Raw genomic sequence first — 27,950 nt, forward strand, 5'->3', positions numbered from 1 at the left:
TTGCTTTAAATAAGGTTTGTTACACCTTTCGTAAACATTTGGTGCCTACCTGCCTTAAAATAGCCTTTTTTCAACCATGCCATTAATCTAAAAGCTATTAATGACCAGGGCAATGCTCACAGTGCATGTAGTTCATGCCTAGGACAAGTAATTGCATACGGCCAGAGTAAAGATCCTTAAGTGCGCAAAAATCTCCAGTTATTTGGCAGGGGTGAGGGGGGCTCACAATGCTTTATTCATTTTAAAAAAAAAAAAAATTGGAAATATGTTTGCAAAAATAGCTAGGAAAATTTAAAATACTCAAGCTTTACATTGACAAATGACATGGTAGCAACTGGAAGATTAAAACAAAACAAAAAAATGCCTTGTCAAAGTCCAACTAGTGTTGATCTATAAGGATTTGAACCTATATCAGGTTGGATCCACTTAAGCGCATTACACTGCCAGTGGGACCATTTACATGCTCTTAAAATGCTAAATAGATTACAGTGTATTCATAGGATGAGGGTAGGGAGTTCAATATATTGCAGTATTGATCTCTAATAGATTAGGTATAGCATAGCACAGGAAAGAGAGGCGATGGGAGTGAGCCAAGCTTTCAAGTTATTTACAGGCCATCTTTCCCTTCTCTAGGTGTCCTGTCTCATCTACTTTTACATACCATTTCTATTTTTGCGTTCCCAGTAATGTTTCTCTGCCATCTGAATGCAGTCAAGGACTACAGCACTCAAAATAATCTCTATTTATTTATATCGAGTCCAACTCTAAAATACAAGAGATACTTGTATCATTTTGAGGATAGAAGGATTTCATGCATGGATGTGTCTGCATAGATAACGGTTTTACCATTTTCTCTTTTGAATTTTTTTAATGATGTCAAATTCAGACATGGACAACAATGTAAATACACCCCAGAATCTAATCACAACCTTCTTTTCCAAACTCTTTTTTTGAGTGCATTTAATTTTTAGATTGCAAGCCTTCGGGGAAAGCCTAGTGCCATAAAATTACTTTTCTATGGCACTTTGTAACCTGCAGTGCTCTCTAGAGCAAAAAAACAAAATTAAGATGGTGCCCCACATGCCTAGTATTCTGCCTCCTTTATCCTGAATCACCTTGTCCATGTGGGAAAAGCAGGTGCTGTGGGGAAAATGGAAGACCAAAGGGTAGTGAAAGCCTTGATATAAAGATGCAGCTAGCAGTGTGTGTGGTGGAGCAGAGACACTGGGCCTCCCAACCCCCACCACCCACCATGGCCACTGCTGCTGCTTACTTGAATGGGGCTGGGCTGGGTCAGGGTTGAAGGTTGGAATCACATGGTTACACAGATGGGAGTTGCCATGACCAATCTGGCACTCCTGTAGCTACAACAGCCTTCTCCACCCTCATGCTGCTAGATGAAGCTGCAGACAGGCAAGAGAGCCAAGGGATAAAGAGAAGGGCAAAGGAAAGGTGAAGGAAAAGAAAGGTGAAAGGAGTGACATTCACTCATTTCCTCAACTCTAGCTCAGTTTTGTGGCCACATTTTTCATACACGCACCCCCACATTTGTTGTCCTCCTCATGGATGATTTTTAGACATCAGCTTAAAACACAGTCATAGAATCATAGAATAGTAGAGTTGGAAGGGACCACAAGGGCCATCCAGTCCAACCCTGCAATGTAGCAACCTTTTTGCCCAATGTGGAGCTCAAGAGATAAAGATTCTCATGCAGGGATGGGGAAGTTTTCTCAACCTAAGGGCCACACTCCTTTCTGGGCAGCCACATGCCAATGGTGAATGGAGCTGGAGGCAAATGTGGATAGAACTTCTACCTTTGTGTCCTAGGCTAGTTTTTCAACACCTTCTCATACCCCTCTCTGTTCTCTATGCAAGCAAGCAAGGGGTGCTATCAAAGACACATTCCAGCCAGACAAAAACACTTAAGGGGAGTGCAAAGCAGGGATGGCGAAGGCTATGGCTTGGAAACAGGTCTAGAGTGTGATAGAGAGGCCAGAGAGCCACATCCCCCCCCCCCGGTCAGAGGTTCTCTGCCTCTAGTTTAATATGCATATTAACAGACATCTTAATTTTATTGTTATGCTGTTTTTGGTTGTTTTGTTCAGTGCCCTATGATTGTATGGGATGAAGGGCAGCAACAAAATAAAAATAATAATAAAATGCCACTGGCTGATAGCAATAAATGGGCATGTTTTGACCAGACCTGGTTAATGCCAACAAGAGATAAGCAAGACCAAATGACAGAGCAAGTGGGGGAAATGGAAGAACCACAGGTGATTGTCACAGTCAGCCGTTTTAGTTAGAGAATGGCAGGCTGCCGATACTGAATGCTCAAGTCAATCCAATAATGTATGTGTTTATATGCTTGTTTCTTCTGACTGTGTAGCCTGATCCTAGGTGCATTTACTCTGATGCAAGTTGCACTGTGTTCAGTGGTGCTCATCCCTTAGAAAGTGCACCTAGGATAGCAGCCTTAAATTCCGTGTTCCCAAGCGTGTAGGCACATTGCGACACGTCTCTCACAATATTGTCTCACCTCTCAGAAAATTCTGCCTGACAAATGACATTACAGTGTGCAAGAGTCAGGTTTATGGATAGCATCACTGAGCAGAAGAAAAGTCTAATTATCCAATGCTGAAAATGCCGACAGGGAATTGCATCGCTGCTGGGACAAAATAGAGCGGTAAAGCCTATACAAGGCCATTAGAGTGCTAAGCGCTCAGACAGTCTTCCCATTTGATGTCATTAGCTCATATTAGTGATGTGTGACATTTGTTACACACTGTATAGAATAATTCTTAATGGACCAAGCAATCAGGCTATTTCTCAGATATTGACTTACATTATAGCACGGTACATTTTGGCAATGGTCTGCTCCAGTTTATTAAACAGCTGGAGTGGGGGGAAATGGTCATGTATTTCCAAAATGCTGTATACATTTAACTGATTTGCTCGTGCAAATCTTTGCATATAAAATAGAATTGTGGAGCTGAGAGGGAGAGGGAGAGGGAGAGGGAGAGGGACTGCATCCACTTCAGATATGCATATATACACTAGGGATGGGTAAATCTGTCAGTTTTTGTTTCTCTTTTTTCCAGTCTTGGGCTTCACATTTCCACATTGGTCTGAATGATGCAATAATATCCACATCTGAATGCACCCTAAGAAAGCTGCAGTATTGCATGGGCAGTTCGGCAGTTCCACCCCACCAAATGGGCCACTACCGTAAGAGTCTGACTTATTTGGTGTAGGAGTGGATTTATTGCACAAGAGTAATATTTAGCATTTGCTATTAATCACAATGTACCCACTTTCTTTGTGGTGTGTTCTCGAAGCTACCAACATGAGTTTGACCAAACTGTGGGAGGCAGTGGAAGATAGGAGTGCCTGACGTGCTCTGGTCCATGGGGTCACAAAGAGTCGGACACAACTAAACGACTAAACAACAACAATAAAGGTGCAAGATCTGTGCAGAAGTGCTGCAGTCTGACACAAAGACAGAGACCAGATCTAAAGTGCTTCCTATCATAACATCTGCTGAGCTGTGTTGGAATGAGAAGAAGCTTCCAAATTGCTGTCCTACCAGAACTTCAGACTCCAGTTCTGCTTAAAAATAAAACTGGTCTACAATCCAATCAGTTGCTTGCTTTCTTACTATCAGAAATATGCTAATAACTTTGGTACAGATTTTCTGAACTTGTACGAACTTGTAAACTTGTGGCATATATTGGGGGGGGGGGGAAGAGTAATCTTTATAATGCTCCTCCAGACAGAAGATTCTGCATTACCGGCTTTTTGCAGCTGCAGGTGAGTATTTCAAAGTAATTCATGTGCCTTTCCCAATGGATATTTTCTGATGTGCTGCTACAGTTCCATGCCATGCCCCTGTAGTCTAGCATTATTCCAGCTTGATTAGTGTTCCTCATATGCCTGGACTTATTTGAAGCACTAATCACACATCCAGTTCCTGAAAGAAGGAACATTTTGGGGTGAGCTCAAGAGCTACCCAACCAAAGAGGAAACGACAATGCATGGTCTTCAATAACAACAGGAAAGTCTCCCAGTGCTGCAAATTTAAAGATTCCAACACCAAAACAAGAAAAGTAGCTTAGTAAATTGCTCTAAGCACTCCCTATTCCAGGCTACCCCTTGATCACTTTCCTGCATGTAACACCAAGTCATATCCATTCACCAAGGGGTGTAAGGCAGAAAGCACCACCAGGAAAATGTCAAAAGTATGAAATGCACAAATCTTCATTGTGGTTTTTTTCCCAGGTAAATTTAACAGCTTGCTGCACAAACAAGGTGGAAAATATTTCTACTATGCAGTGTTCACACTTTGTAAGATGTTATATATTCACACTTATGTTATCAAGAGATTCAAAGTTGTTGAATTTATCAAGCCCAAGCTATTGAATTTTTTTTAACAAGATGAGCAAAGCTTTAGCAGTTCTCTCCCTCTGTGACACAATCTTTCCATTTTGCCATTAGTAAAGCATAACGGTACACCCAACAGTGGTGAAATTCCGCGACAGGATCTAATTTACTTTCAGTGTTACAAGATGAGCCAACAGTGTAAAGAATAAAAACAAGTCATTTGCCCAAGGGGTGGCTTCTGAAGTCAAGGTTGTAATGAAAGAGAAATAAGGTGGGTATTTAGCATTCCCAGCTAGACCCTAAAAAGTTTTCTGTATTACAGATCTAAGTGAAAAATCATTAATTCAGAGAGCTGCTTAGCTCTCTAAGATTTGAAAGTGTTTCAGAAAATGCAGTAAAATGAATCTCAGTTAAGAGAGGGTTTCATTAGGAGGCTGGGAACTTTATCTAAAGTCAGCTGAAATGCTTTTGCACCCTCTCTCCTGTTTTCCTTGGAAGGAGACTTCACTGACAGAGTAGAGAATCCGAATGTTTTGGACTACAATTTCTATCACCCGTGACTATTGGAAATGCTGGCTGAGGTTATAATCCAAAACATCTGTAGGGCACCAGGCAAGAGAATGCTACCATAAAATGACTGTTTAAAAAAGAAATAAAGAAACCCAGAGCCACACATTATTCTTCATGTAAATAAAATGAATTTTATTTATTGATGTTTAGAAAAAGTAAAAAAATGCCCATAGTTATGCCTTGTAGTGAGCCAGACAAATGGTTCTAGCTGGTTCACCATGGCTTACCCTGTCTAGCAAAGGCACTGAGGCAAACCATTTTTCTTGGAATCATCTTCTAAGTTTAAGCTTCAAAAATGTTATATATAAAGTGCTGAGTTGACTCATGGGCCCTTTGCAAGACAGGTTCCCAACAAGTGTACTTTAGTTTGAAAAAGAGCTATGGGTCAGTTTCTTCAAAGCAGCAGTCACCACCATGGCAGATTATAAATACAACTGGGAAATGTCAAATTAAGCGAGAGATGCAAACAAAATAACCCCAAATTACATTCAAAATGTCTTGCGATATTTGATCAAGGTTGCATATATTTCCTTTCGTCCAGTAACCACTCAGCCCTTGTAGTGTTCAATTACAGCTCAAACCACTCTCAGATCAGCTGCACCCAGCACCATTTTTTTAAGGGCTTATATTCAGACTAACAGCAATCATATATTACAAAGCTGTTGAATAGCATAAAGTGGAGGTTTTTAATTTCAAAATATGGACCAAAATCTAGCCCTACCATTTGAGAACTGATCACAGTTTCATATTTCATATTTTTCATATTTATATTTCATATAGGCATGAAAATTGGCAAATCAATCCCCTGCCAGTATGATACAGGGTCTGTTTTGTCTGCACAAAAATATAGTTAATATAATAATCCGGTCTCAAGGTGCTTCCCAAAAAAATGTATCCATAGTTTTATTAGGTGTCATGTTGCACTTTCAAACAATATATGCAACTGCCTGCCAGCCTTGCCACTGCGTAAGTAAAAGCAAAACTTCACCTTGTTCTAGTACTTGCTTTATAGTGCTACACAGGGAAAAAAGAATATTCTTAGAAAACATGGATCAAACTGGAAATTTCACTTGCAGTTCAAAGATTCTAATAATGACCTTTTTTGTGGGAGGAGGATTGCTTTTGCTTTTCTTATTTCCATGAAATGGAAGATGCTATACAGTTGACTGAAGCTAATGAACATGCAAACATTTCCAAGACCACTATGTTTTAGAAACATTGACTATGGTTTGTCTGTGGAAAGTGTGGCAACTTAAGATTTGAATTCATGCCGTCCTCCTAAGTAGATTTCCTTTTGATCAGCCTTTGCTCATGCACTGTTTGCCAGAAGCCCCCAACCAGATTTTGCACTGAATGGTCTGTTTCCATGTTTTCTACCACTTTTTGCCCCCTTTATCCTCCCCATCTGTATTGGATGGAATGTGTGGAATGGAGGCTGCACCTGGGAGCTTGAAAAAGGTGAGAACACAGGGCACCGTGCACAGAATTGTGATGATGACAGTCTCAAGATCACAATGGCACAGGACATCCATCTCACATGACTGCAGACTATCATGATACACAAGGAATAATGATCATACATGTTTAGTACAGCTTTTCCAGAAACACTAGGTGGTGGAGCCGGGGCAGAATCACTGCAGGCAGAACCCTGACAGGAAAAGGAAGAAGGCACCATGCATCTTCTAACTCTCAGCTCCAATGCTGATGTAGATCCAGTTGTTCCATCAGCAATTCAGGCCCCGACAGATAGCAAACTACCCAGAATTCATGTTCATCATGGCCAATGCCTATCTTCTCTCCATTTCATTTTGGATACAATCCTAATTCCCACTGCACCCCAGTCTGATTCCACTAAAGGGTACTACAACAAAACCTTTTCACAGAGCCCAGTAGCATGCCAGACACCCCAGCTTGTAGATTGTACACCTACAAAGGCTGCATTCCTAACCCTGCTTGCCTGGGAGTAAGCCCCCTTGAATTCAATAGGTTTATTTCCAAACAGACGTGCTTAGGATTGCAGCCTAGACTATTAAGCTACTCCATGTACAATTTTAATGTTTTTGTCACTGTCTCGCAGTACATTCCAGCTGATTGCTGAAAAAAGGGATTAGCACTTCCTCCCTACCCCCAATTTCTATTAGAAACACTACGTCTAAGAAAACATGCTAAAGAGCTGGTGTTTTTTCAACTACTGAAGCATATTGTATCCCAACTTCATATTTATGTCAGCTTCTGCTACCATTTCCTTAGCACTGCAGTATCTTGAAATGTTTTCAAAGCACATTATACACCTGACATCATAAAGAGAGTGCAAAATATCAAAAGGTTTATCTTGGGAATTGTTATTCTTATGACAGCTGTAGCACAAAGGGTCCATGGCTAAACACAATTCGCTGGTGTTATTTCTTCTCTCCCCCCCCCTCGCTCGTTTGCGCACGCACGCTCGCACACACGCGCGCACACACACACACACACACACACACACATATTGACCAATCTGGGTTTTTAATGTGACACTAACATTTTTGTGCTTTCTTCCTGGCATGTGGTCAAGTGCATTTAATAAGTGCTGCCAACAGTGAAAAAAATAGTTTCAGCTGTAGCAGATATGATACAGGTCCCATACTGCATTGCACAGCCTTCGTTTAGTACTCACAGGGTTAGGACTGCAGATCCTTAAGAGGAGTGGAAGGTGATTTTATCTTAACTGCAGTATGATCGGTTTAAATGCAATTCATAGGATTTTGCTTACCTTCATATGCAAACATGAAACAAGTGGTCATTTAGTTTCTATAGATACCATTACAACTTGTGTGGCTAATAATTACAATCTTGTGAGAAATACATACCTTACGAATTACTCTTCGGAAATATAGCCCATTTACACACACAAGAAGATTAAAGCTGAAATCCTATGCACACTTACCTAGGAGTGAGCCCCAGTGAACTCACCTGGGATTTGTACTGTATAGGATTTTACTATAAGTCATGTATCCTATATTGTGTCCAAAACAACTAACAAAGCTAAATTTGTTTTAGAAACTAGTTTCGTTGTAACCGTACTTTACATCATTCATTTCTTTAAAAAGCCTAGATCCTCACTGTTCATAAGAATGCAGGAAGCCACTGGATTTTGCCATATCACAGGGTGCCCAGCTGTGTGCACACTTAATTGCAAGTACGGCTACAGTCCTTCAGATACTTATTTGGGAGTAAGTATCACTGAATGCAAATTGCATAGGGTTACGCTCCATGTCCCACTGCATTCAGTGGAATGTAGTTCCAAGTAAGACTGAGCCTGATTACAGCTATAGCATTTTTATGCCCCTTCTGGCAGAATTTCAAACTTGGCATTCCGTGTTGTGCTCTATATGGTTTTTCTTATATATTGCTAAATCTATAAAATACCTGCTTGTCGTAGAATGACTCCATAATACAGCCCAGAAAATAGCATTATACAAATACACACATGTAATTGTAATGTAAAGGAAATAGATTAAGAAATCCTTACACCACCAAACAAAAGTCTGTGTCTTGCCTGAAAAGTTATTTTCACTGCTATACATTTACCTTACTGTAAAGGGTATATAAGTTTATACAGAAACCACTGCAGTCCTTCTGTCGGCCCTTTTCACTGTAATATTAGCAGTGTCTATCATTTGCCACACATCGAATATGTATGCATGTGGCTCAAATGCAGAGTAAGGAGAACACAAAATGATGAGAGAGCTTATTTCATGTTGTTATTAGATCAATCCACGTCAGTCAAGACCGTTCACAGAATGACAGGGCCATCAATAAAAGTTCAGCTTTCCACAATATCTCTAGGCTATCCCAGCCACCAAAAACATTTTCAATTAACAAGCCAAGAGCAAGCCAACTATACTCTATTTCATTTCAACTTGGCACACATATCTATTCATACAACTGATCGGACCTTACCATTAAAATGATTGACAAGAATTCAAAATCCCAGTGCCTGGAGCATTCCATACAGTACTCAGAGAACACAAGAAACTAATGGAAAAAAATCAAACAGGTTGCTAACTGTGTGTGTGGTGTTTTCCTTGGCTGTTTTGCCCCTCATTGTAGAAAGTACTGCCAAGCCTACCAAACTTGCTAATCATTATAACCCATTGCTAATATTTAAACTTAGAAAGCTCACCAACTTAGAAATCCTAAGTGAAAACTAGAAATAACAATGCAAGCATTATTCAAAAAATTCAGAATCAAAAGATTCAGTACTCTTCTTATAATCCACAAGCAATCAAAATTAGTCAAGCAAATATGTCAGAGTTTCTTAAATATGCAAAATAATGAACACCACATATTCCTATATATATGCACAAAGAGAGAGATGCACACACAATCTGCAACAATAATGAATTGTCCATACCTTGATCGTCTTGGATGACTGGCATTTGACGTGATGGGACACTGTGGCAGTTTGGTTCATGTTTCAGCACCCAGGATAGCGCACAATTCCACAATGAGTTATGGAGCAAATGGCTAGAAATCCGTCCTTCTTGCTCAGACTTCTGCTGTTGCTCTCTCTCTCTCTCTTTCTTTCTCTCTTTCTCCCCTCCTACGAGTGCTTATGGCTCTAGAGGCTGGGATGCTGTCAGATTTGTACAAGTCTGAATCTCAGCCTTAAACTCGAGTATTCATTTGATTCATCGTTCTTCAGGTTTCTGAAGCCTCTGCACACAGAGAGCTCAAATGCTGCTTCCATTCACTTGCACTGCACCTCTCCAGCACTGAGAATGTGACAGCTCCTCAGCGCAGCCAATGATCTCGACTCACCAACCCTTTGAAAAGAACAGAATACCAGCAAACTGCATCAGTATTTACTGCAGCCCAGCACACTCTCTCCTTCCTTGAAATTAATCTAACTCAGGGGGTAATTACAGATTAGCCTTCAAATCCTAACTGCACAAACACAACGCACCACAGACACATACATACACACAATTTCAGTGTTATCAATTAATTTCAGTTTCCTGAGGTGGTGCTTGGAAAAGTAGCTGAAATATATGCAGACAATGAGACATCCCATCCAGATGCTTGCATCAAAACTCCCTCCTAATTTCTCTTTTGGAAAATCTGAAGGGAACCACCTGTTCTTTAGTCACACCATACACATTCCTGTGTTGAAATGGCCCCATCCCTTGGCATTAGGTTAGTACCTGGACTGTATTTTACTACAGAGTTCTCATGTTAAAACGGGATGCTGATATTATACCTTTGATCATTTTCAAGTAGGTACAAGGGTTACACTATGCAGAATCAGATCAAATCCCTGCAGTAGTTCCCCACTTCTCCATTTCTCTTACAAGGGCTACAACAACTTGACTGACTTTCTTGTGGTCATTTTCTACAGTTCCTATGGTGCACAGAAATGCACCAAAAATTAGGCAGCTGTATTTGTAGACATGACAATCAATGCCACATATGCTGAGGTGTAAGTGTGAACATGACAAACAGAGACAAAGGGAGAGGGACAGTATAGTTTATTGTTGACATTGTTTCTCTTGTAATGCTCTTCACTGAGCTAAATCAAGTCAAATATCTTGATTTGCAACTTCATGGAAATCAGGTAAACCAGCTCATTCCTGCTTTATACACTGAGGTTGCTTTCATTTGATGCATTTATTTTCTTGATATCACATGCTTAGCTCATCACAATGGGTGATATGAAATATGAGTCATATTCAGAGCAGACTCTGCTTTGAATATGACTTAGTCAGATTATCACCCAACATCTATAAGGATGATCTTGAATATTAATGTTTTCTATTATGCATACAGTCATCCAAATCTATACATGAGACATTCAGTGAATGGGAATGTTGATGTAAATAGTTAATCCACGCTAATCATCAGGTGAAGATGTAGGAATAAATAAGAAATTCTGTTGCCCATTTAGTAAAATTGAATGTTATTACCCTTTTATGTCATGAGCAAAAGAAATGTGGCAGAACAGCCTCAGCTTCATTTATAAACAGGGTGGCTGTGCTTTTAAAGCCCAGAGGTCTCCCGTGCCTTGGAGGTTGATGATGTCACTGCATGCCACGCTAATAGCTCTAAGTGACAAGACCTATCATAGCCTCACAACTTAACAGAAATCAGCTTTTTGTAAACTGCTTTGAGGCTTTGTTGCACTCAAGTGGTACAGAAACCTCATGAAATTTAAAAAAGAAAAAAGAAATTTAAAGAAATCAATGACCTGTTAATGGATTCTGATATGTCCTGGTCATGATTCAATTCCACCTATAACATGAACTGTATATTTTGGAGCAGATTCCATTTGTACATAATTTGGCTGCATTTCTTCCTGGCAAAGTGACGCAATTCACTTGGGTAACACGTCACTCACTGCTGCCACTTGTAATACCAGCACTAAACATGACAGATATGTCAAAGCAGAATGGACCATTGTGTGTGTAAATGTGTGTGCTTGTATGTGCAGCTAACATTTCCTCTGTGGTAGCCTATACAAAACAGACAACCTGAGAAACAAAGCCTACATTTTCCATATCACTTCTTTGAGAAATTACATGTCACATCCTATGAGGCAGTGCCTATGCTGGAACCTTAACTAGTACAGGCTAATAATACTATATAGTGTTTGTTTGTTATTATGGTATGTATTTTTTGTGTTTTTGTATTGTAAGCCACCCTGCGATCTTCGGGTAAAGGGCAGTATAGAAGAAGAAGAAGAAGAAGAAAGAAGAAGAAGAAGAAGAAGAAGAAGAAGAAGAAGAAGAAGAAGAAGAAGAATACAAGCATGCTGATTTCCTGAAAACATGAGTCCAAACAGGGCTGTGTCTGGATTCAAGAGGAATTGATGAAAGAGTTCCCACAGGAAAACCTAGGTCTAGAATAAAGATCTGCCTAAAGGCACTTTCACGTGTACTAACAGGAAGAGCAGTCTAGAGCAAAAGTCTGCCCAGTTCCAATGAGTCCATTTGGAAGAGGTTTGACCAGTCGTGAGGATCAATGAGGAAAATTCCAGGAGGGTGGATGAGCAAACAGAGAGATCCAAGGGTGGGCAGACATGGCTAGAGTAAACTGCAGGAAGTTACTCATACGTGTCCTTGCCTTTGCCCCCAAGAAGAGATAATGGCTAAATGCTTTCCCCCTGAACTAGAAAAAACATCATTTCATATTTAACAAACTGTGGCACACAGTATTTGAAGCTAATGAAATTCATTGCTAAGAGTTTGAGGAGGACTAAATATGCACTGAATTTTATGAGACCCAATAAGAACTTTATTGGAGTCTTTATGTCTTGTTTCATGCTTTGGCAAAAACCAATTTTCTGTGCAAATTTCCCCAAAAAGGCACATAAATTAGACACCTTGAAGCTGTCAAATAAAATCCTTCTTTAGACAACAAGAGATGAGTGGGAGGGGGAGCAGACAAAGACATACAGCGTGATCAATAACTTGCTGGCGTTGTGTTTGGATGGACTTCTACAAAATGTTAATTTATCTGTCCCTAGGAGGCATAAATTTCACTGATTAACCTCTCAGTCTTATTTTATCTGACCTAATTATAATATAAGCCTAACAAGGGGTCTCAAGAATGATAATGACTCTTTAAGTGGATCATTTATCAAGATAAAACATCATAGGGACAACTCCAATCAATAGGATGGGATTCCATAAAACGCTGCCTAAAATTCTCTGCAGGGCTGTTGTGGCGCTTACTCTTTGGATAAATGCCATCCACTTCTAGTCCTTTCTTTCTTTAATGCAACTTTTAATCCTTCATAGTGCTTGTAATCCTCTTTGGTAACTGGCTGCTTAACTAAATTCAGTTCTTCTTAGCATTGCACCTCGCTTGCTGCCTGCTAATGTGCATATTTGCCGTTGGCTTGTTCCAGGAGGAGGAAGACGACAGATTTTTAAAAAAAGTATCATAGCCTTCAGGGTGCAACTAAATAACAAAGTGGATTCCAAAAATGTACTGGAGAGCATACAAAAGCCATGGACAGCTGCCTAGATTTCACATTACAGTACAGAGGAGGAAATCATAATGATGACTCTCCTCCTCCCAACAGCCCTAACAGGAACATAGGAAGCTGCATATCCTCAGACCATTGGGTCCATTTAGCAGTGGCTCTGCAGGCAGGGTTCTCTCCCAGCCCTACCTGGAGATGCAAGGTAGGTACTCCACCACTGGGTTCCTTCTGCATGCAAGGCAGCTGCTCCACCACTGAGCTATGGCCCCTCTGAAACAGAAGCTCGATCATCCTGGAAGAAGGGCAGAATTGAAATACAATTAATTAATTAATCAATCAATCAATAAATCATCAAACAAGCTGCTTCCTTTGAAGACAGAAAAATCTTTAAAGAACTCCCATAAGTCCAGAGGACAGCATCACCAAAATTTACGTTGTTCAAAGCCCTGCAGTTAAAACACATCAACAGCAACTGCAGGACACTAATACCATCATTGCAGCCATCTAATTAGAGAGACTATTCCCTGCAGCACTTGATCGTTATTCAGATCTCTCAGTACCCTGCTGTTAATACTCTAATTCCCAGTATTGTTCCCTTGCCACACATATTTGCCTCAGCCTTACTTCCAAAGCCTTATGTTCTTCCTTACCAGCGCTGCCAAAGTCAAATTTTTCAAATTATGATGCATCTAATGGATGTGATAGCAAAAGAGATGAGCAAACCAATATACTAAAGTTTTGATAGGCAAGGAGCACTCAAGGGACGATCCCAATTGCTATTTTGCTTTCCTTCGACAAAATGCTCTCAGGCAGTATTTTTTCCTTTTATTGCTTCTTATACGCTCTGTGAGCTGGACCATGGTCTTACTAAACACTAGCAACTACTGATATCAACTGAGCATATTCTAATTAGAAGGGGTAGCAATAAGCTTTTATGAACAAGTGCAAGGCAGATTTCTGAGTGATTGGTAACTCCATCCAATGGCAAAGAGCAAAACCTCAGAATCTTGATTAGTGTTAGAAATGGGGGGGGGGAGTGGCCAAGTTTTGATCCTACATGGGGGGGGCAAAAGAAAATGGCATTTTTTCCACTTTACATTCCTTCAGATCTAGACTCACAGTTCTATTCATGTGAGGGTAAAGTAGGAAATAGGAAGGCCAAATTATCATTTTTTAGAAAAAGTTGAAGTGTGTTAATTAAGAAAAAATTAAAACACTCACAAAGTTCTTAAGGTTGGTTCTGCTCATATCACATCATGGAGTACCTCACAAGAAGTGGCAATGGAAGTGACCATCATCTAGCCTACGCTATTACCAGTGGGGCAGTATACTCCATAACCAAAATACACTGACATGCAAAAAACAGAAGACCATAGTATACAAGTACTAAGATGACAGCATGCCACAAGAGAAGAGCAAAAGGAATGAAGTTTTACATGCCATGGATATATGTAAGACAACAAATAAGATTATTCCCAATGGATATGTTGAAGACAGGCTACCACACATACACACACGCTTGGCAGATCACCAGCCAATGTTATACAGAAGGCAGGATAGAAATTGAATAAATAAATTAAAATATATTTTATATGTTATTTTGTAAACTGCTTGGCGAATGTCTCAGTGGTAAGTGGTGTGAGTGGGTGTAAGAGAGATTTATAAAAATGACACTTATCCGAGCTCTCCATAACACAACAAAGAGCATGCAGAGACCATTTATTTTGTCTGTCTGTTAAGTTATCCTGCCTTTTATCTATCAAACAAATGACCTTGTGATTTGATGGACTGCTTGTACATGTGACTACAGGGAAACACAGTACTTTTTAAAAGTGTCAGCTCAGTAAAATTTCTTAATTTGTCTTTTCCTTGTGGCTCCCAAATAGTTGACTACTATTTTTTTAAAAAAACAAACACATAGATAAATGTGATCATACACTAGATTATGTTTGCAAGAAAAGCAAAATAAATTTGAGCCAGTTGCTTAGAATTGGCTTCATGATGTTTAACTTCAACCAATACTGAGCGGAGGGAAATAATGTAGCACTCTGACCCACTAGAAGAATTAAGTGGGGTGGGGGAGAAATAGAAATGGTTTAGATCCTTCCTCCCTAAAAGATATACTGTCATCCACACATCTCACTAAGTGTTTGATACTTTGATCAGAAAATATTCATGGCACTCAGTACAATTCTAAGGTTTTCTCACATTATGCATTTCCACATTAAGCTTTTTAGTAATTGTGTTTCATAAACACTAGGGCATCATGAAGCTATGCCATTATCTAAAATAACTTGAGGTTATTTTAATTTCAGCAAACCCTTATTTACACCAATCACCTATAGTTAGATTCTTCTTTATAGCTCTATTCAGGTGTTATAATTCCCCAGGTGAGTAGCATTGAGGGGGGAGAGCAGGGGTGAATGCCTGAAACTTCACCCTGGTCCCCATTGTCCTCCACAAGTTGATTGTCTGAAGTGGGAGGAGCCGCTGGTATTTATGGAGATTATCAGCATGGTTCTGAATGCCCTTCTGACAGCACAGGAGACACTCTGCTTTAGAGGTTCATTCTCCAACTCATAGAGGGGGATGGAGATGGGATACAGCTTAGCACACACATCTGTGCTCCTACTCATATGGTGGTACTCATGTGGGGGATTGCAGCACCTGAACAAATTTAACTTCTGCATGTTTTGTGTCATACAGCACATTGCTGGCCTCTTCAACCCATTGCAACAGAACATTCATAGTAGAAAAGAATCCAAAACAATCAACCAAATTTCATGTAAGAGATGAGCTGTTACCAATATTTAAGGCACTCCTACATTTCCAGGCTATCGCGAATGGCCAAAATATAAAAATGACAAAAGAGGTCATTCTGTTTATAGCTTTCTATACTTCTTCCAACAGCTAAATTTAACTAATATGGGTGACAATGGGACCAACACATTATTAAGTAGCATGGCAGCATTCCTTATCCACCATAAAATGAATGGAAAAAACAGGTGGGGCAGAAAGAGAGAAATAATGTGTAGAAATTTGTGGTCATTTCTCCTCTCCTCCTTCTGGATTTCCAAGTGTTCCTTACATGGTAAGTGGGGGGATGCTGAGCAAAACAATGCAACTTTCCAAAAGTTCTCAAGGTGTGATGCTGGCCTTTTCCATAACCCTTTCCTTGGGCCTCAGGTTGTTCGCTCCCCTTCCCCTTCAGCCCTGAGAGAACTGCACAAGCTTGTCTTGGAGATGATCATAGAATGTCACATCCATTCCCTACACATAAGGGACCCTGGCGATAGATTCAAGGCAGGTCACTTGCTCCCATTTGCCAACCTCAGCTGCGAGTGTTTGCTGACCGAGGACTACAGCCCTGTGTGCATTGTTCTATATGGCAGAGATTTTCTCTGGCAGTGTGTTTATATAACCCTCAGCCCATGACAGTTTCAAGTGTCTACTGAGGCAGCAGAGGAACTTTGATGAACTACAAAATTATAAGCTGAAGTTTGCCTTTTTGACAGAAACATTGGGCCCTTGAGAAAGGCGATACCTCTGGACCTTTAAGATATGCACCATTCCACTGCCAGTTAGAGAAGGGCTCAACTAACACAGAAGACATCTCTCCAACCTTTCTGAACAAAATTGCTCAAGACAGCATTAAGGACTGTTACGAGAGCAACAGGACCCAAAAAAGGAAGATTTTGTATAAAGAGTGGGGTAGATAATTGGGGGGGGAGTGATCAGGCATGGAGAACTTGTGGTGCTCTAGCTGTAGATAGACTCCAGTTTCCATCAGCCCCATCAACGTGGACAGTGCTCAGGAATGATAGAAGTTGTCATTGAGCAACATCTGGAGGACCACAGGTCTCCCATCCCTCCTTTAAACATTATCAGCAACCACAATGGCAGAGGGTGCAGCACAACAGACCTCCTATATCCAAGTTCATATGAACATACAAATGCGGCCTACCGGTAATTAAAAAGAAACACTGGGTTATGTCCAGAGAAGCTCCAGGGGAGTTAGCCTTACGCAAGGGTACTTTCCCATTGCCACCTTCACGCTTCAGCCCCCATCACCCTCAAAGCCTGAATAAAACTAACTCTTGAAGGTGCTCTCCAGAATGTCATGGAATGGGACACGGGAGGCTGCAACAGGACAAAAGAATCAACAGAAGTGGGAAGTGTGTTAGATAACTTGGGATCAAACATATTAACTAAAACTAGGGTTAATTTATTTTAGATCTTTCGTTGAGGGCTACATGTAGAGGCCCATCATAGTACCAACCCAACTCATTATGCTGCCCCAATTTTCCAGTAACTATTCCAGCAAATGGTTTTAAATTTGGAAAGGCAGCATACAAATAACATGACTGACTGATTGATGGGATTTCCAGCAGCTAGAAATCCCAAATGTGAAAAGTGCTATTGCGTTCAGGTCCTGCTTGTGGATTTCCTAAAGGCACCTGGCTGGTCACTGTGTGAACAGAATGTCAAGCCAGATGGGCCTATGCATGGCCTAATGCAACAGACTTCTTCTTATGTTGTTATGTGACACAGTCACATCCAGGATACGCTACAATGTTTTGTTAAGGGAGTATAACTTGTTAGTTGAATTATCCAATTTAACTAATGGAGGGGGGAATCCCCTTTTCTTCCTAAGAAACGCATACAAACAAAATCCAGAAAACCTTTTGAAGAGCTGCAGAGCTATTAGGAAGCCCACAAGCTAGATGGAACAGGAGTAAATGTCCTGAAGCTGGAAATATTGCTCAACTCTAGCTAATTCTAATTCAAATAGTCTTCACCAGTGGTCCTAAAAATAAAAACAAATGTGAAACCTGCTAATGGATGCTGGTCATACAACCAGGTTTCTTTCTTTCTCTTCTGCTTTTAGTGAAACAGATATTTACAGTCATTTCTGGAGAAATGTTCCCTTGGTCTGCCAATGTAATAAAACTGTTTATCTGGGAGTTTTCCACAACCACTTTGACTTTACAATACAATTTTTTCAATATTTGCTGGTGGGTTGTATTTCTTATTTCAGGTCAACACCTTCTGATATATGTTCGGTGTTGTACAAACAGGGAGGGGGGAAATGACAGATATTTATAGTTAGCATGGGAAGAGGGTATTCCCTTGCAATATATATAGAAAACATAAGCGGTATATTTGGGATCCAGACACAAACACACCACCTCAGCCTTATATTCCAAATTTACCGTTTATGTTGCTGGGAAATGAAAGTCAATCTGATGGGAAAAGCCTGGGTGGCAGGTGGGGGAAGGATTATAAAATCTCACTACTTGACAAGTAAATATAATTGTTTGTCCTTCCACAGGCCTGTTTTCTTCACTGGTTTTCAATTGGTGGATTGGGGACTCATAAATAGGCAGTGTCCCATAATTAGGTAAGTCAAAGCAGTAGATTCAATGGCATTTTCATTTCTTTCGATTTTGTTTGAAGGAGTGGGGTAGGCACACAGACCCAAAACAACGGAAGACAGAACTAGTTTACTTTTCATACTTGTATAGAAAGGGGAATTTTGCCTGGTCCATCTTGTCATGTAGGATTGGAAAGATGCAGCCTTCTACACAAATGCATCTACAGAGAAAAACAGAAAGATGACCATATGGCAAAACATTACAAACATGCCCTTGGATTGCTGTTGATGTCATCAATCAATAAACAACTGATTTGGGAGTGAGTTCCAGTTAAGGATGGGGCAGAAATTTGATTTTGTTTGCATTTTAATGGAAATTTACCTAATTCACACTTTCCACACCAATACACAAACCAAAACATAGCTATCCTTTGAAATTCACACATCTTCACACTTTGTGCTACAGCCAAAGCGTGCAAAAATTCACATGTTAGGGGGAAATATGTATTAAAACGAATATATTCATGTGGGAGGGGAATACAAAAGTGCAAAATATTAGGGGAAAGCTGCAAAAATGCTTATATTAGTTAAAACTGCATTAAAAATTGTGTTTACTGGGAGAAATTTGCACTAAGATGCTAATGAATTTTCATGAGGAGCTTTAAAAAAAATGCTGAGGAAATATAGAGATCTGAATTTAAGATTGGAAAATAGGGAAAGCCAAATCTACAGTCCCAGAAAACTCAGTGTCACTAACTTCTGAATGCAATATACATTGTACTGGACGTGTATCTCGGTGACTCCAGAAAAAAAGACTGCAGCTTGTTGACAGACAAAACAGTAGACAGAATGTGAAAAAGAAACCTGCAGGATTTGTCACCTGCAGCAACCCTCAGTTCTAACTGAAGTTTTCTTTTGGCAGAAATATAATTTTAATTGGATTAGACATTATAGGCATATATAACAAGGCAAGCTGAAGAGCACTGAGACACAACAGAAAGGTACAATTCAGGAAGTGGCTTGTAATTCCCTTGGGTCTGTTGGAAGAACGTGGATTTACATTTCAGGACATTCAAGTTAAGGTGCTATGAATTGGCAGCCAGAGACTGTAGACAATCAACTGAGCTCATTGTCAGTTCAGTAGGAAAGAGATGAATGAGAAGATATGAAAAAGAGAAATGTGCTTGGAAAACTAGCAAAAAAAAAAAGGTAGTAATAATGGTCAACAGGGTCTAAAATGTTGCAAAAATAGAAAGCTGAACTGCACCACACTGGAGTATGAGAATATTAATATTTCCTCTTTAACTTGGACTGCCAAAAGCATTGCAATGGAATTGGATATCAGTTTTAAAAGATCTATGTAGGAACTAAGAGGAACCTCACACGACACAGGACATAACACTGACATAATTAACTCTTCATCTGTAAAATGGATGAAATATGGAATTACTACCTTGCAAGTCAATAAGGTTTATCACACCAATGTATGAATTAGAAGAGCCCTCCTGGATCCAGTACAGTGGTACCTCGAGTTAAGTACTTAATTCGTTCCGGAGGTCCATTCTTAACCTGAAACTGTTCTTAACCTGAAGCACCACTTTAGCTAAAGGGGCCTCCTGCTGCCGCCGCACCGCCAGGGCACGATTTCTGTTCTCATCCTGAAGCAAATTTCTTAACCCAAGGTACTATTTCTGGGTTAGCGGAGTCTGTAACCTGAAGCGTCTGTAACCTGAAGCGTATGTAACCCGAGGTACCACTGTACCATGTTTCCTACAGTGATCAACCAGATGCCTTCAGGTGCTCCACAAGAAAAGGAAGAGTGAAATCAGTTTTTCCTGTTTCCTGCCCCCCCCGCCCCTCCTCCCTACAAAATGCTGTCTCTGAGTCTGGATGGAACTTATTGTAATCATAATTCATTGCCACTGGTGGTCTTATCCTCCATGAATTTGTGCAAGCCTAACCATACATCCTATTGAATTCAATGGGGCTTGCTCCCAGGTAAATTGAGTTAGGAATGCAGCCTAATAGTGGCATCACCAGGAATAGACAATGTAGTGGAACAGTGACACACACCAAGGATGTCATAACAGCAGTGCCATCACTGCTTATCGTGATGGTGCAGAATAAGGGCTATGTGATGCTGAGGTTGTGGTAGTAATGTGGACACACAGGCAAGAGCACTGGATTGCCTCTACCAGTGTCCCCCATCCATTCCTGACCACACCACCATTCTTCCCTGTCCCTGCACAGTGTTGATAAGTGGCGCAATGCCGCTGCTGGGAAGGTGGTGCCATGGTACTGCCCTACCATATTGGCTGCTCCTGGGCATTATCTCTGTGGAAAAGTACTTCCTTTCTTCTGTTCTGAATCTTTACATAATTCATATTTAATAGATTATACCAAGTTCCCAGCATGCATAAATTTATGCACATCTACCACCACCACCCCACTATGCAGCTTTTTCTAAACTAAAAGTCCTCCAAGGACATATTTTTTCCCAGTTACTCCCTGTATAAGTGCAAAGAACACTACAAAAGCACCACACAAATGTAAGCATTACTGTATTGCTATTTTATTTGCTAACATGGGTGGATTTGTAAACATGTGCCTCCTGCAAGCATCTCATCTTGCTAGTACTCTAGCAATATAAACCTATGCAAACACTTGACACCCAAGGAAAGTGTGATTCAACCAAACTTGTGGGTTTATTTACCCCAATGGCTGCAGAGTTTTCACTTACATTAACACTGGCTGTTGCTTCAGATTTGTAGGTTTTGCCAGCCACACACAAATGTACACCAGCCCCCTTAACATATTGGTGTTTGATGGTGCAAAGCTGTCAGTCAACATCAAGGCTGGCTTACCAGTGCCATATTGTTATAGCTCTTCTGCATCCTGGCTACAAACCAGACTTACTAACGTGTGCATTTCAACAAACATGATTCAGCAAACTAGGTGGCTAAAATACCACTCAAAACAACTGAAGACTGCTTAGGTAGGTTTGCAAAAGCTCTCTGTTTCAGTGACCAAGATAAATTACACCACAGAAGCTCATTTTCTAAGTGTTCAAGCTGTCTTCCTTGCCCTCCTACTAGTATTCAAAAAGCAGAATGAAAAGCCTTAACTCAAAGCCACAGCAAACACTTCCCCACCCCAAATTGAAACCATCTCTAGCTTTAAAACCCAAATGCCCAATTAAATGCAAGTGGAATGTAATTATTAGCATTCCTAAAGCAAAAAAAAACCAAAAAAACAAGAATATGTTAATTCAGCAACCTTAACGAAGAATCTCTATGGAAGTTCGTGGGAAGAAAAAATCCATTGTCTGTCAAAATATGGTTATTCACTGAAACAATAAATGTCAGCTAAACCACAATTCTTGTGAATAGCAATTTCCAACACAGTTCTTTGGCATTTTAACACAAGATAGTTGGGGCTGTTTAACTGTTCAGATAGCCATACGAGTGTTGTCAACTTAACTTTCAATGAAAAACAAAGTTTCATTTCATACAGTCAAGCTGGTCATCCTAACCTGGCTGTAATGAGACATTACGGAATTCAACAGACTTTTTTTTTACTCCTAGCATATCTTGGTTCCATAGTGAACCTGAAAAGCACCTGCAGTTTGTGCCACTTCAAAATCAAAAAGCAAATTGATCAAGTATTACTTTTAATTCAGAGCATTCTGCTGGCTACGTAAAGAATGATAACCAATTGTGTATAAAGGACTTCCATGAGCAGAACATGACTCCCCCTTTCTCTCCTGACCCTGGAACAGCAAACAGGTACAATACCATGGTAAAGTTCTCAGTAAAGTTCTGGCCATTTTCAACCAGTATTTGGACTCCTCAGCAGCATCCTCCCACTATCAGTAACAGCTTCCAGAACTACATATATGTGTGCAATTTGAGACTTTTGCAGAACTATATACCCAGTTTGCAGAATCAGCTGAAGAGCGGCTAACGTCTATAAAAAAGTACTTAACCACAGAAGAAAAATCCAGAATGACATGCTTTCACCACCAGCAGTCAATTTATGCTCTGAGCCTAAAAGCGCCAAGCTGAAAGAGGCATGAAATCTACTTTGCATGTATTTCCTTTGAACATTATTAACGCTGAATATATGTGTCTTCCAAATCCATATCCTGTGGACTTCATCCCTACCTAACCCCACCTTGGCCCAACGTCATTTTTCCAAATTAGAGTTGAAATGCATACAAGTTTGCCTTGAGGTTGTGAATACTACTTTGACAGTGTGCTTACATGCGAGTCCTTTTGAGTTAAATTAGGCTTACCCACAGAAAAAAATAATGCATAGGAAATGTCTAACTAAAACTGAAAAATGCATTCAGTTCATTTGGCAACTTCCTTTTTATTTTATTGAATAGTGTGATAATGATCAGGTGGCACACCGGGTTGGTTCACAGGTGCATGTTCTATTGCTTGATGGCTTCATCATCAAATAGAGCCATCGCACATCAAACAGTGTCCCCCATCATATATTTGAGCAGCTAAGTGTAGAACCTTACATTTGTCCCTGCTGAAATTCATTTTGTTCTGGCCCAGTTCTCCAATCTGTTAAGGCCATCTTGAATTCCGGTTCTGCAATAGCTACTCTTTCCAGTTTAGTGTCATCTGCAATTTTTATGAACATCCCCTCAATTCCTTCATCCACATCATTTATAAAGTCGTTGAACAACAATGGGTCCTGGACAGAACCCAGCAGCACCTCATTTGTCGCTTTTTCCAGTTACTGCTGGGAATATTCCCTGCCTGAAACTGGGGAAAGCCACTGCCAGTTGATATAGACAATATTGAACTTGGTGGACCAATGATCTGACTTGATACAAGACCACTTCTTCTGCTCCTAAAAGTAGCATTTAAAAAAAAATGTTAATAATTTTCTGTTTCCCAAAAATTCATCAAAATTGGTCAAAATAAGTGGATGTCAAGCCCAGCCTTCTTGGCTCCTACCCTTCTATTAAGTACAGAAAGGAAATGCACATTAAAGAAAATACCTAAATCAAACAAATTCCCCTCAAACAACCTTAGAAGTTGAGAAATCTCCCTGACTAGACTGTAGCTGTGTCTGGGAGCTTTTTAACTCAAAAGCAAGCTAAATGTTTTTCACATTAATCAATCAATTATAAAATGGCTATTTCTCATGCCAATATTGGCATATAGTCTGTGTCTTGGAGGTCAGAGTTTTTACAGACGTGTCTATATGCTGGCGGTACCATTCAGAGCAAGCTGGCTCATTTCTAGCCATGTGCTCAGCAGATGGGCTGCACTTTGCTAAGCGTATTTGACACACAGCATTACAGAACTTGCTGCATGAGGAAAAACTATCTGCAGTGCCCAGAGGAGAGAGCCCAGCTTCTATAAACAGTGACCATCCTGCATTTTCATAGGATGGCAAATTTTAGATACCGTACATTACTCTGTAAGTATAATGACTTTAGAGAAAATCCTTCCATCCAAGCTGTGTTCCTGTCACACTTCAATCGTGCTGCTCCCTATCAGTTACAGTATACATATCTTTCAAGGCCCCTGTTATTTATGGAAGTGTCAACAGAAAAGTGTGGGGATAGGGCTTTATATATGTAATTTCCCCGTTGGTGGAGGGTGATGGTGGTGGCCCAGAACAGTGCTCTGGCTGCTGCTGAATAATTCTGAATTGTTACATTGCAATGCTGTAAGTTCTGTAACTCAGACATAAGGTCCACTGAGTTCAATAAGACTTTGCTTCAGAGCTATGGCTGCAATGTGTATAGCAGAGCTTTCCAAACTTTTCAAGTTTTTGGACAAGCATCATTTTGCAACACAGTAATTCAGTTTTGCATAATTTTGTGACACAGTAATTCAGTTTTACTAGAAAACCAGAGGTTAAACTAACCCTTTCCAACCCCACTGCAGCCAACACACCAACGTGTCATGACACACAGTTTGGAAAGCTCTGGTGTATAGGATTGTAGCCTCCAGGGTGCTTTTTTCTTTCTCTCAATGCCATGAATTGTTTTTTTCCTTAATGCCTTCACCCACCATAGCTGTCAACGTTTCCCTTTTTTTAAGGGGAAATTCCCTTATTCCGAATAGGATTCCTCGCAAGAAAAGGGAAAAGTTGACAGCTATGTCACCCACCCCAACAATATACAATATTAAATTTATGTATCTACTACAGATTTTCCTTAATTTCCCCCAAGTTTAGGGGGACAATCAGTCAAGTGTAGGAAATTTTACAAATGATTTTTATTTTTTGTAAGCACACATTTCATGTATTGCTCCATTATTGTGTGGATGTGAACCCTGATGGTTTTCCCATACTGTGAAATCAGTCATTAAGTCCAAACTGGAGGCTGGGCGGTGTTATACCACTGCAAAATTCCTGAGTTAAAACCATGAGGTGAAGACTGAGTGCAGAAGAAATTGCAACATTTTATATTATTATATTATTATATTATGTTATGTTATATAATTATATTTTCTTTTATATATATTTATAATTATTATATTAATTAAATATAATAGATATTTAACCCCATCTTCAGTTGCCTAAGCCAATCCTACAACAGATACTTTATTTAAAGTTCCCTTACGATATTGCTTCCAAAAATGAGCTAACCAAAATGGCCACATCCAAAGTTTAGGCTTTGTTTGCTTTTTTAAGGGGCAGGGGGGACCTAGAATACTTTTTCCACCTCTGGGGCTTTCTTTTAATGGTCTTTGCAGAATAGGAAAAATATTTCCGCTTCTGCGGTCCTCAGTAAATAGTTTTCCAGTTAATTGTAGAATGTTTCCAAATAATACTGTTTTGCTCCCTGTTAACTTGGTTTCCAGCTTTACACAATTAATTATGGAAGCATTCAGAGGCCTCCATTTTAGACCACTTAGTTAATAAGGAATGAATGTTTAATGGGTGCTCCTTTCAGACTATTTAATTTAACGAGAGATTTGCAAGAAAAGGAAGTAAGGAGGATCAATTTAGCATGTAGCTACCTGCAACAGAAAAAAAGCAAGACAAGAATGTCAAGGGAAATAGCATATGCATTCATTTATTATTCAAATGCACCACAAGTCCCATATTGAGAGCTTGGGGTGTTGTATAATCACAAGACGTACAATTTATTAGGCCAAACAGGTTTTCCATCTATCAAAAACAGAAGGGAAAACAACTTTAATTTTAATACATTCCATCAGTTAAAACTTGTAAACACTGTGTGTTCTGCAGGGGAATAAATATAGACTATAGTAGGCCCTGGCTGAGTAAAGCAGAAGCCAAATTAGCTTTCTCTGGGGGTGATATGGGCAATGTAAGCCACATGTGGCACCATTCATCTCAAGGATGCAACCACATAGAGAAAAGAGAATCATACTACAAATCTGCACCCAATCAGAGAAATAGGATAGTGGTACAATTCTCTTCACAATGTGGGTGAATGCTTGAGCCAGATGGCCTGGTATGTCATAGTACTGTAAGTCCAGTACAGAAAGTTATCACTTAACTTCAAAGTTAAGTCATACGTATTCAACCTCTGAGATGTTGCTTTCTACCAGATTAAAAGCCACACGTCTTAAAACTTCTGTTCATGATCCAGAGAAAGGCACAGCACACCCTCCTTCAGAATCACATGGCAGGCTACTTTTCAAAATAATAGTCAGAAGTAGGCTTTGGTGCAGAGTTGTGGTTGTTGTTTTGTTTTTAAAAGCCATAATTTCTGCTAGGTACACATACTGCCTTGATACTGATGTTGGCCCCCGCCTTAAGGCCAATACACACATTACTTTTTAATACCAGTTTTGCATACTACAAATCCATTATGAAGATCAGAAACTGTAATTTTAACTTAATGGTATGTATTTGATCACCTTGTTTCCAGGGCAAAGTTAAACCAAACATTTCTCAACTTACAAAATACATGTACCCCATGTATTTCTGAACATGCACTTGGAAAACTAGCACAAGAAGTAGCTTATATATCTGGGTAGCCAACTTACATTTTTTTTTTGTCGATTTTGTCCATCAAACAAGGAAATCCCTGTTTAAGGAAGCTTTTAATGTTTGATGCATTACGTTATTTTAATATTTTGTTGGAAGCCACCCGGAGTGGCTGGGGAAGCCCAGAAGAAGAAGAGTTTGGATTTGATATCCCGCTTTATCACTACCCGAAGGAGTCTCAAAGCGGCTAACATTCTCCTTTCCCTTCCTCCCCCACAACAAACACTGTGAGGTGAGTGGGGCTGAGAGACTTCAAAGAAGTGTGACTAGCACAAGGTCACCCAGCAGCTGCATGTGGAGGAGCAGGGACGCGAACCCGGTTCACCAGATTATGAGTCTATCGCTCTTAACCACTACACCACACTGGCTGGGGTATAAATAATTTATTATTATTATTATTATTATTATTATTATTATTATTATTATTATTAAAAATTTGCCACCTAACCACTTGAAAAGTGGCGCTGAAGGATTGTAAGACACGGGTCTTAAGAGCTCTCTTGATCTAAAGTATGCATGAACCTGCATCCTATTGAGCCCTTCATAATTTACCCTTCCAACTCCCCATTCAATACTTTCTACAATCATTATCCATGTGTACTCTCTCTTCTTACAATTACTGGGCAGTTTGGGGATTGTTGAAGTCATGCATTTCATTAAACCAGTAGCGCCAAAGTTGTGCACAAACACCTATAGATATTGCTGACATATTTTGTTAAGGGGCAAGAAAGGACCAAGGAAACATCTTTGTACCATTGCAAAACAGCTAGGAAGATTGCCTCTTCACCATAAAGTGGGTGAATTAGTAAGAACAAGATGTCTGAGAGAGATGGATATATAGACTGTCCACTGAAAGCAAGGGTAGGAAACCTCTAACTTGGGACCTGAATGTCTGGTGGAATGCAGAGAACAAGTGGGAAACAGCTAGGTATCTCTGTATATTCACTGTAGGGAAGCTGTACTGTAGGTGGTGTCACTCTGTACATCAAAGAGGGCATTGGGCAGTCAACTAGAAATCCCCAAGGGGTAGACATGTTGTGGGTGGTGATACCGGGCTCCAGTAATAGTTTAGTTCTGGGGATGTGTTCTCATCCCTTTGATCAAAATGCTCAGGGAGATCTTGAGCTGAGGAATGAAATCAAGATAGCATCCAAAAGAAGAAATGTTGTAGTCAGTGCTTTTTTTCTGGGGGGACTCAGGGGTATGCATACCCCTAAACATTTTGTGAATCTAAGTTTGGCCTCATTGAGGGGCAGTATTTCAATATGAGCAGGAAAATAAGAGTGCCCCTAAACATTTTTTTAAGAAAAAAAAGCACTGGTTGTAGTCATGGGTCACTTCAACTATCCTCACATAGATTGGCTACATATGTGTTCCAGTCATGACAAAGATGTAAAATTTCTAGATACTCTAAATGGCTGCACCTTGGAACAGTTGATCATAGGACGAAGCAGAGGGGAAGCGACCCTGAATCAAGCACCTACTGTGAAATATAAGTGTTGTTGAGCCAACTGGGAGCAGTGACCATAGCACTATTGAACTAAACATACATGTAAACAGCCAATAGCCAAGAAAATCCAGCATGGATCACATTTGACTTTAAAATTACAGGAATGGCAAAAAGGAAGTTGAAAGGCAAAGTCAAAACTGCCAGGGAGTTGTTTAAAA

General features: G+C 40.0%; 1 protein-coding gene across 1 annotated transcript in view; it reads right to left on the reverse strand.

Moving 5' to 3' along the window:
• DPP10 (dipeptidyl peptidase like 10) overlaps positions 1–9,754 on the reverse strand; it is a 512,130-nt gene extending 502,376 nt beyond the window's left edge. Inside the window, exon 1 of the mRNA XM_053405055.1 lies at positions 9,344–9,754. Coding sequence (XP_053261030.1) covers positions 9,344–9,403 — 60 coding nt within the window. The 5' untranslated portion in view covers positions 9,404–9,754. The remainder of the gene's footprint in view (positions 1–9,343) is intronic.
• Between the last annotated feature and the right edge of the window lie 18,196 nt (positions 9,755–27,950).

This window comes from Podarcis raffonei, chromosome 1 (assembly GCF_027172205.1).
Source record: "Podarcis raffonei isolate rPodRaf1 chromosome 1, rPodRaf1.pri, whole genome shotgun sequence".
NCBI classification, from domain to species: Eukaryota; Metazoa; Chordata; class Lepidosauria; order Squamata; family Lacertidae; genus Podarcis; species Podarcis raffonei.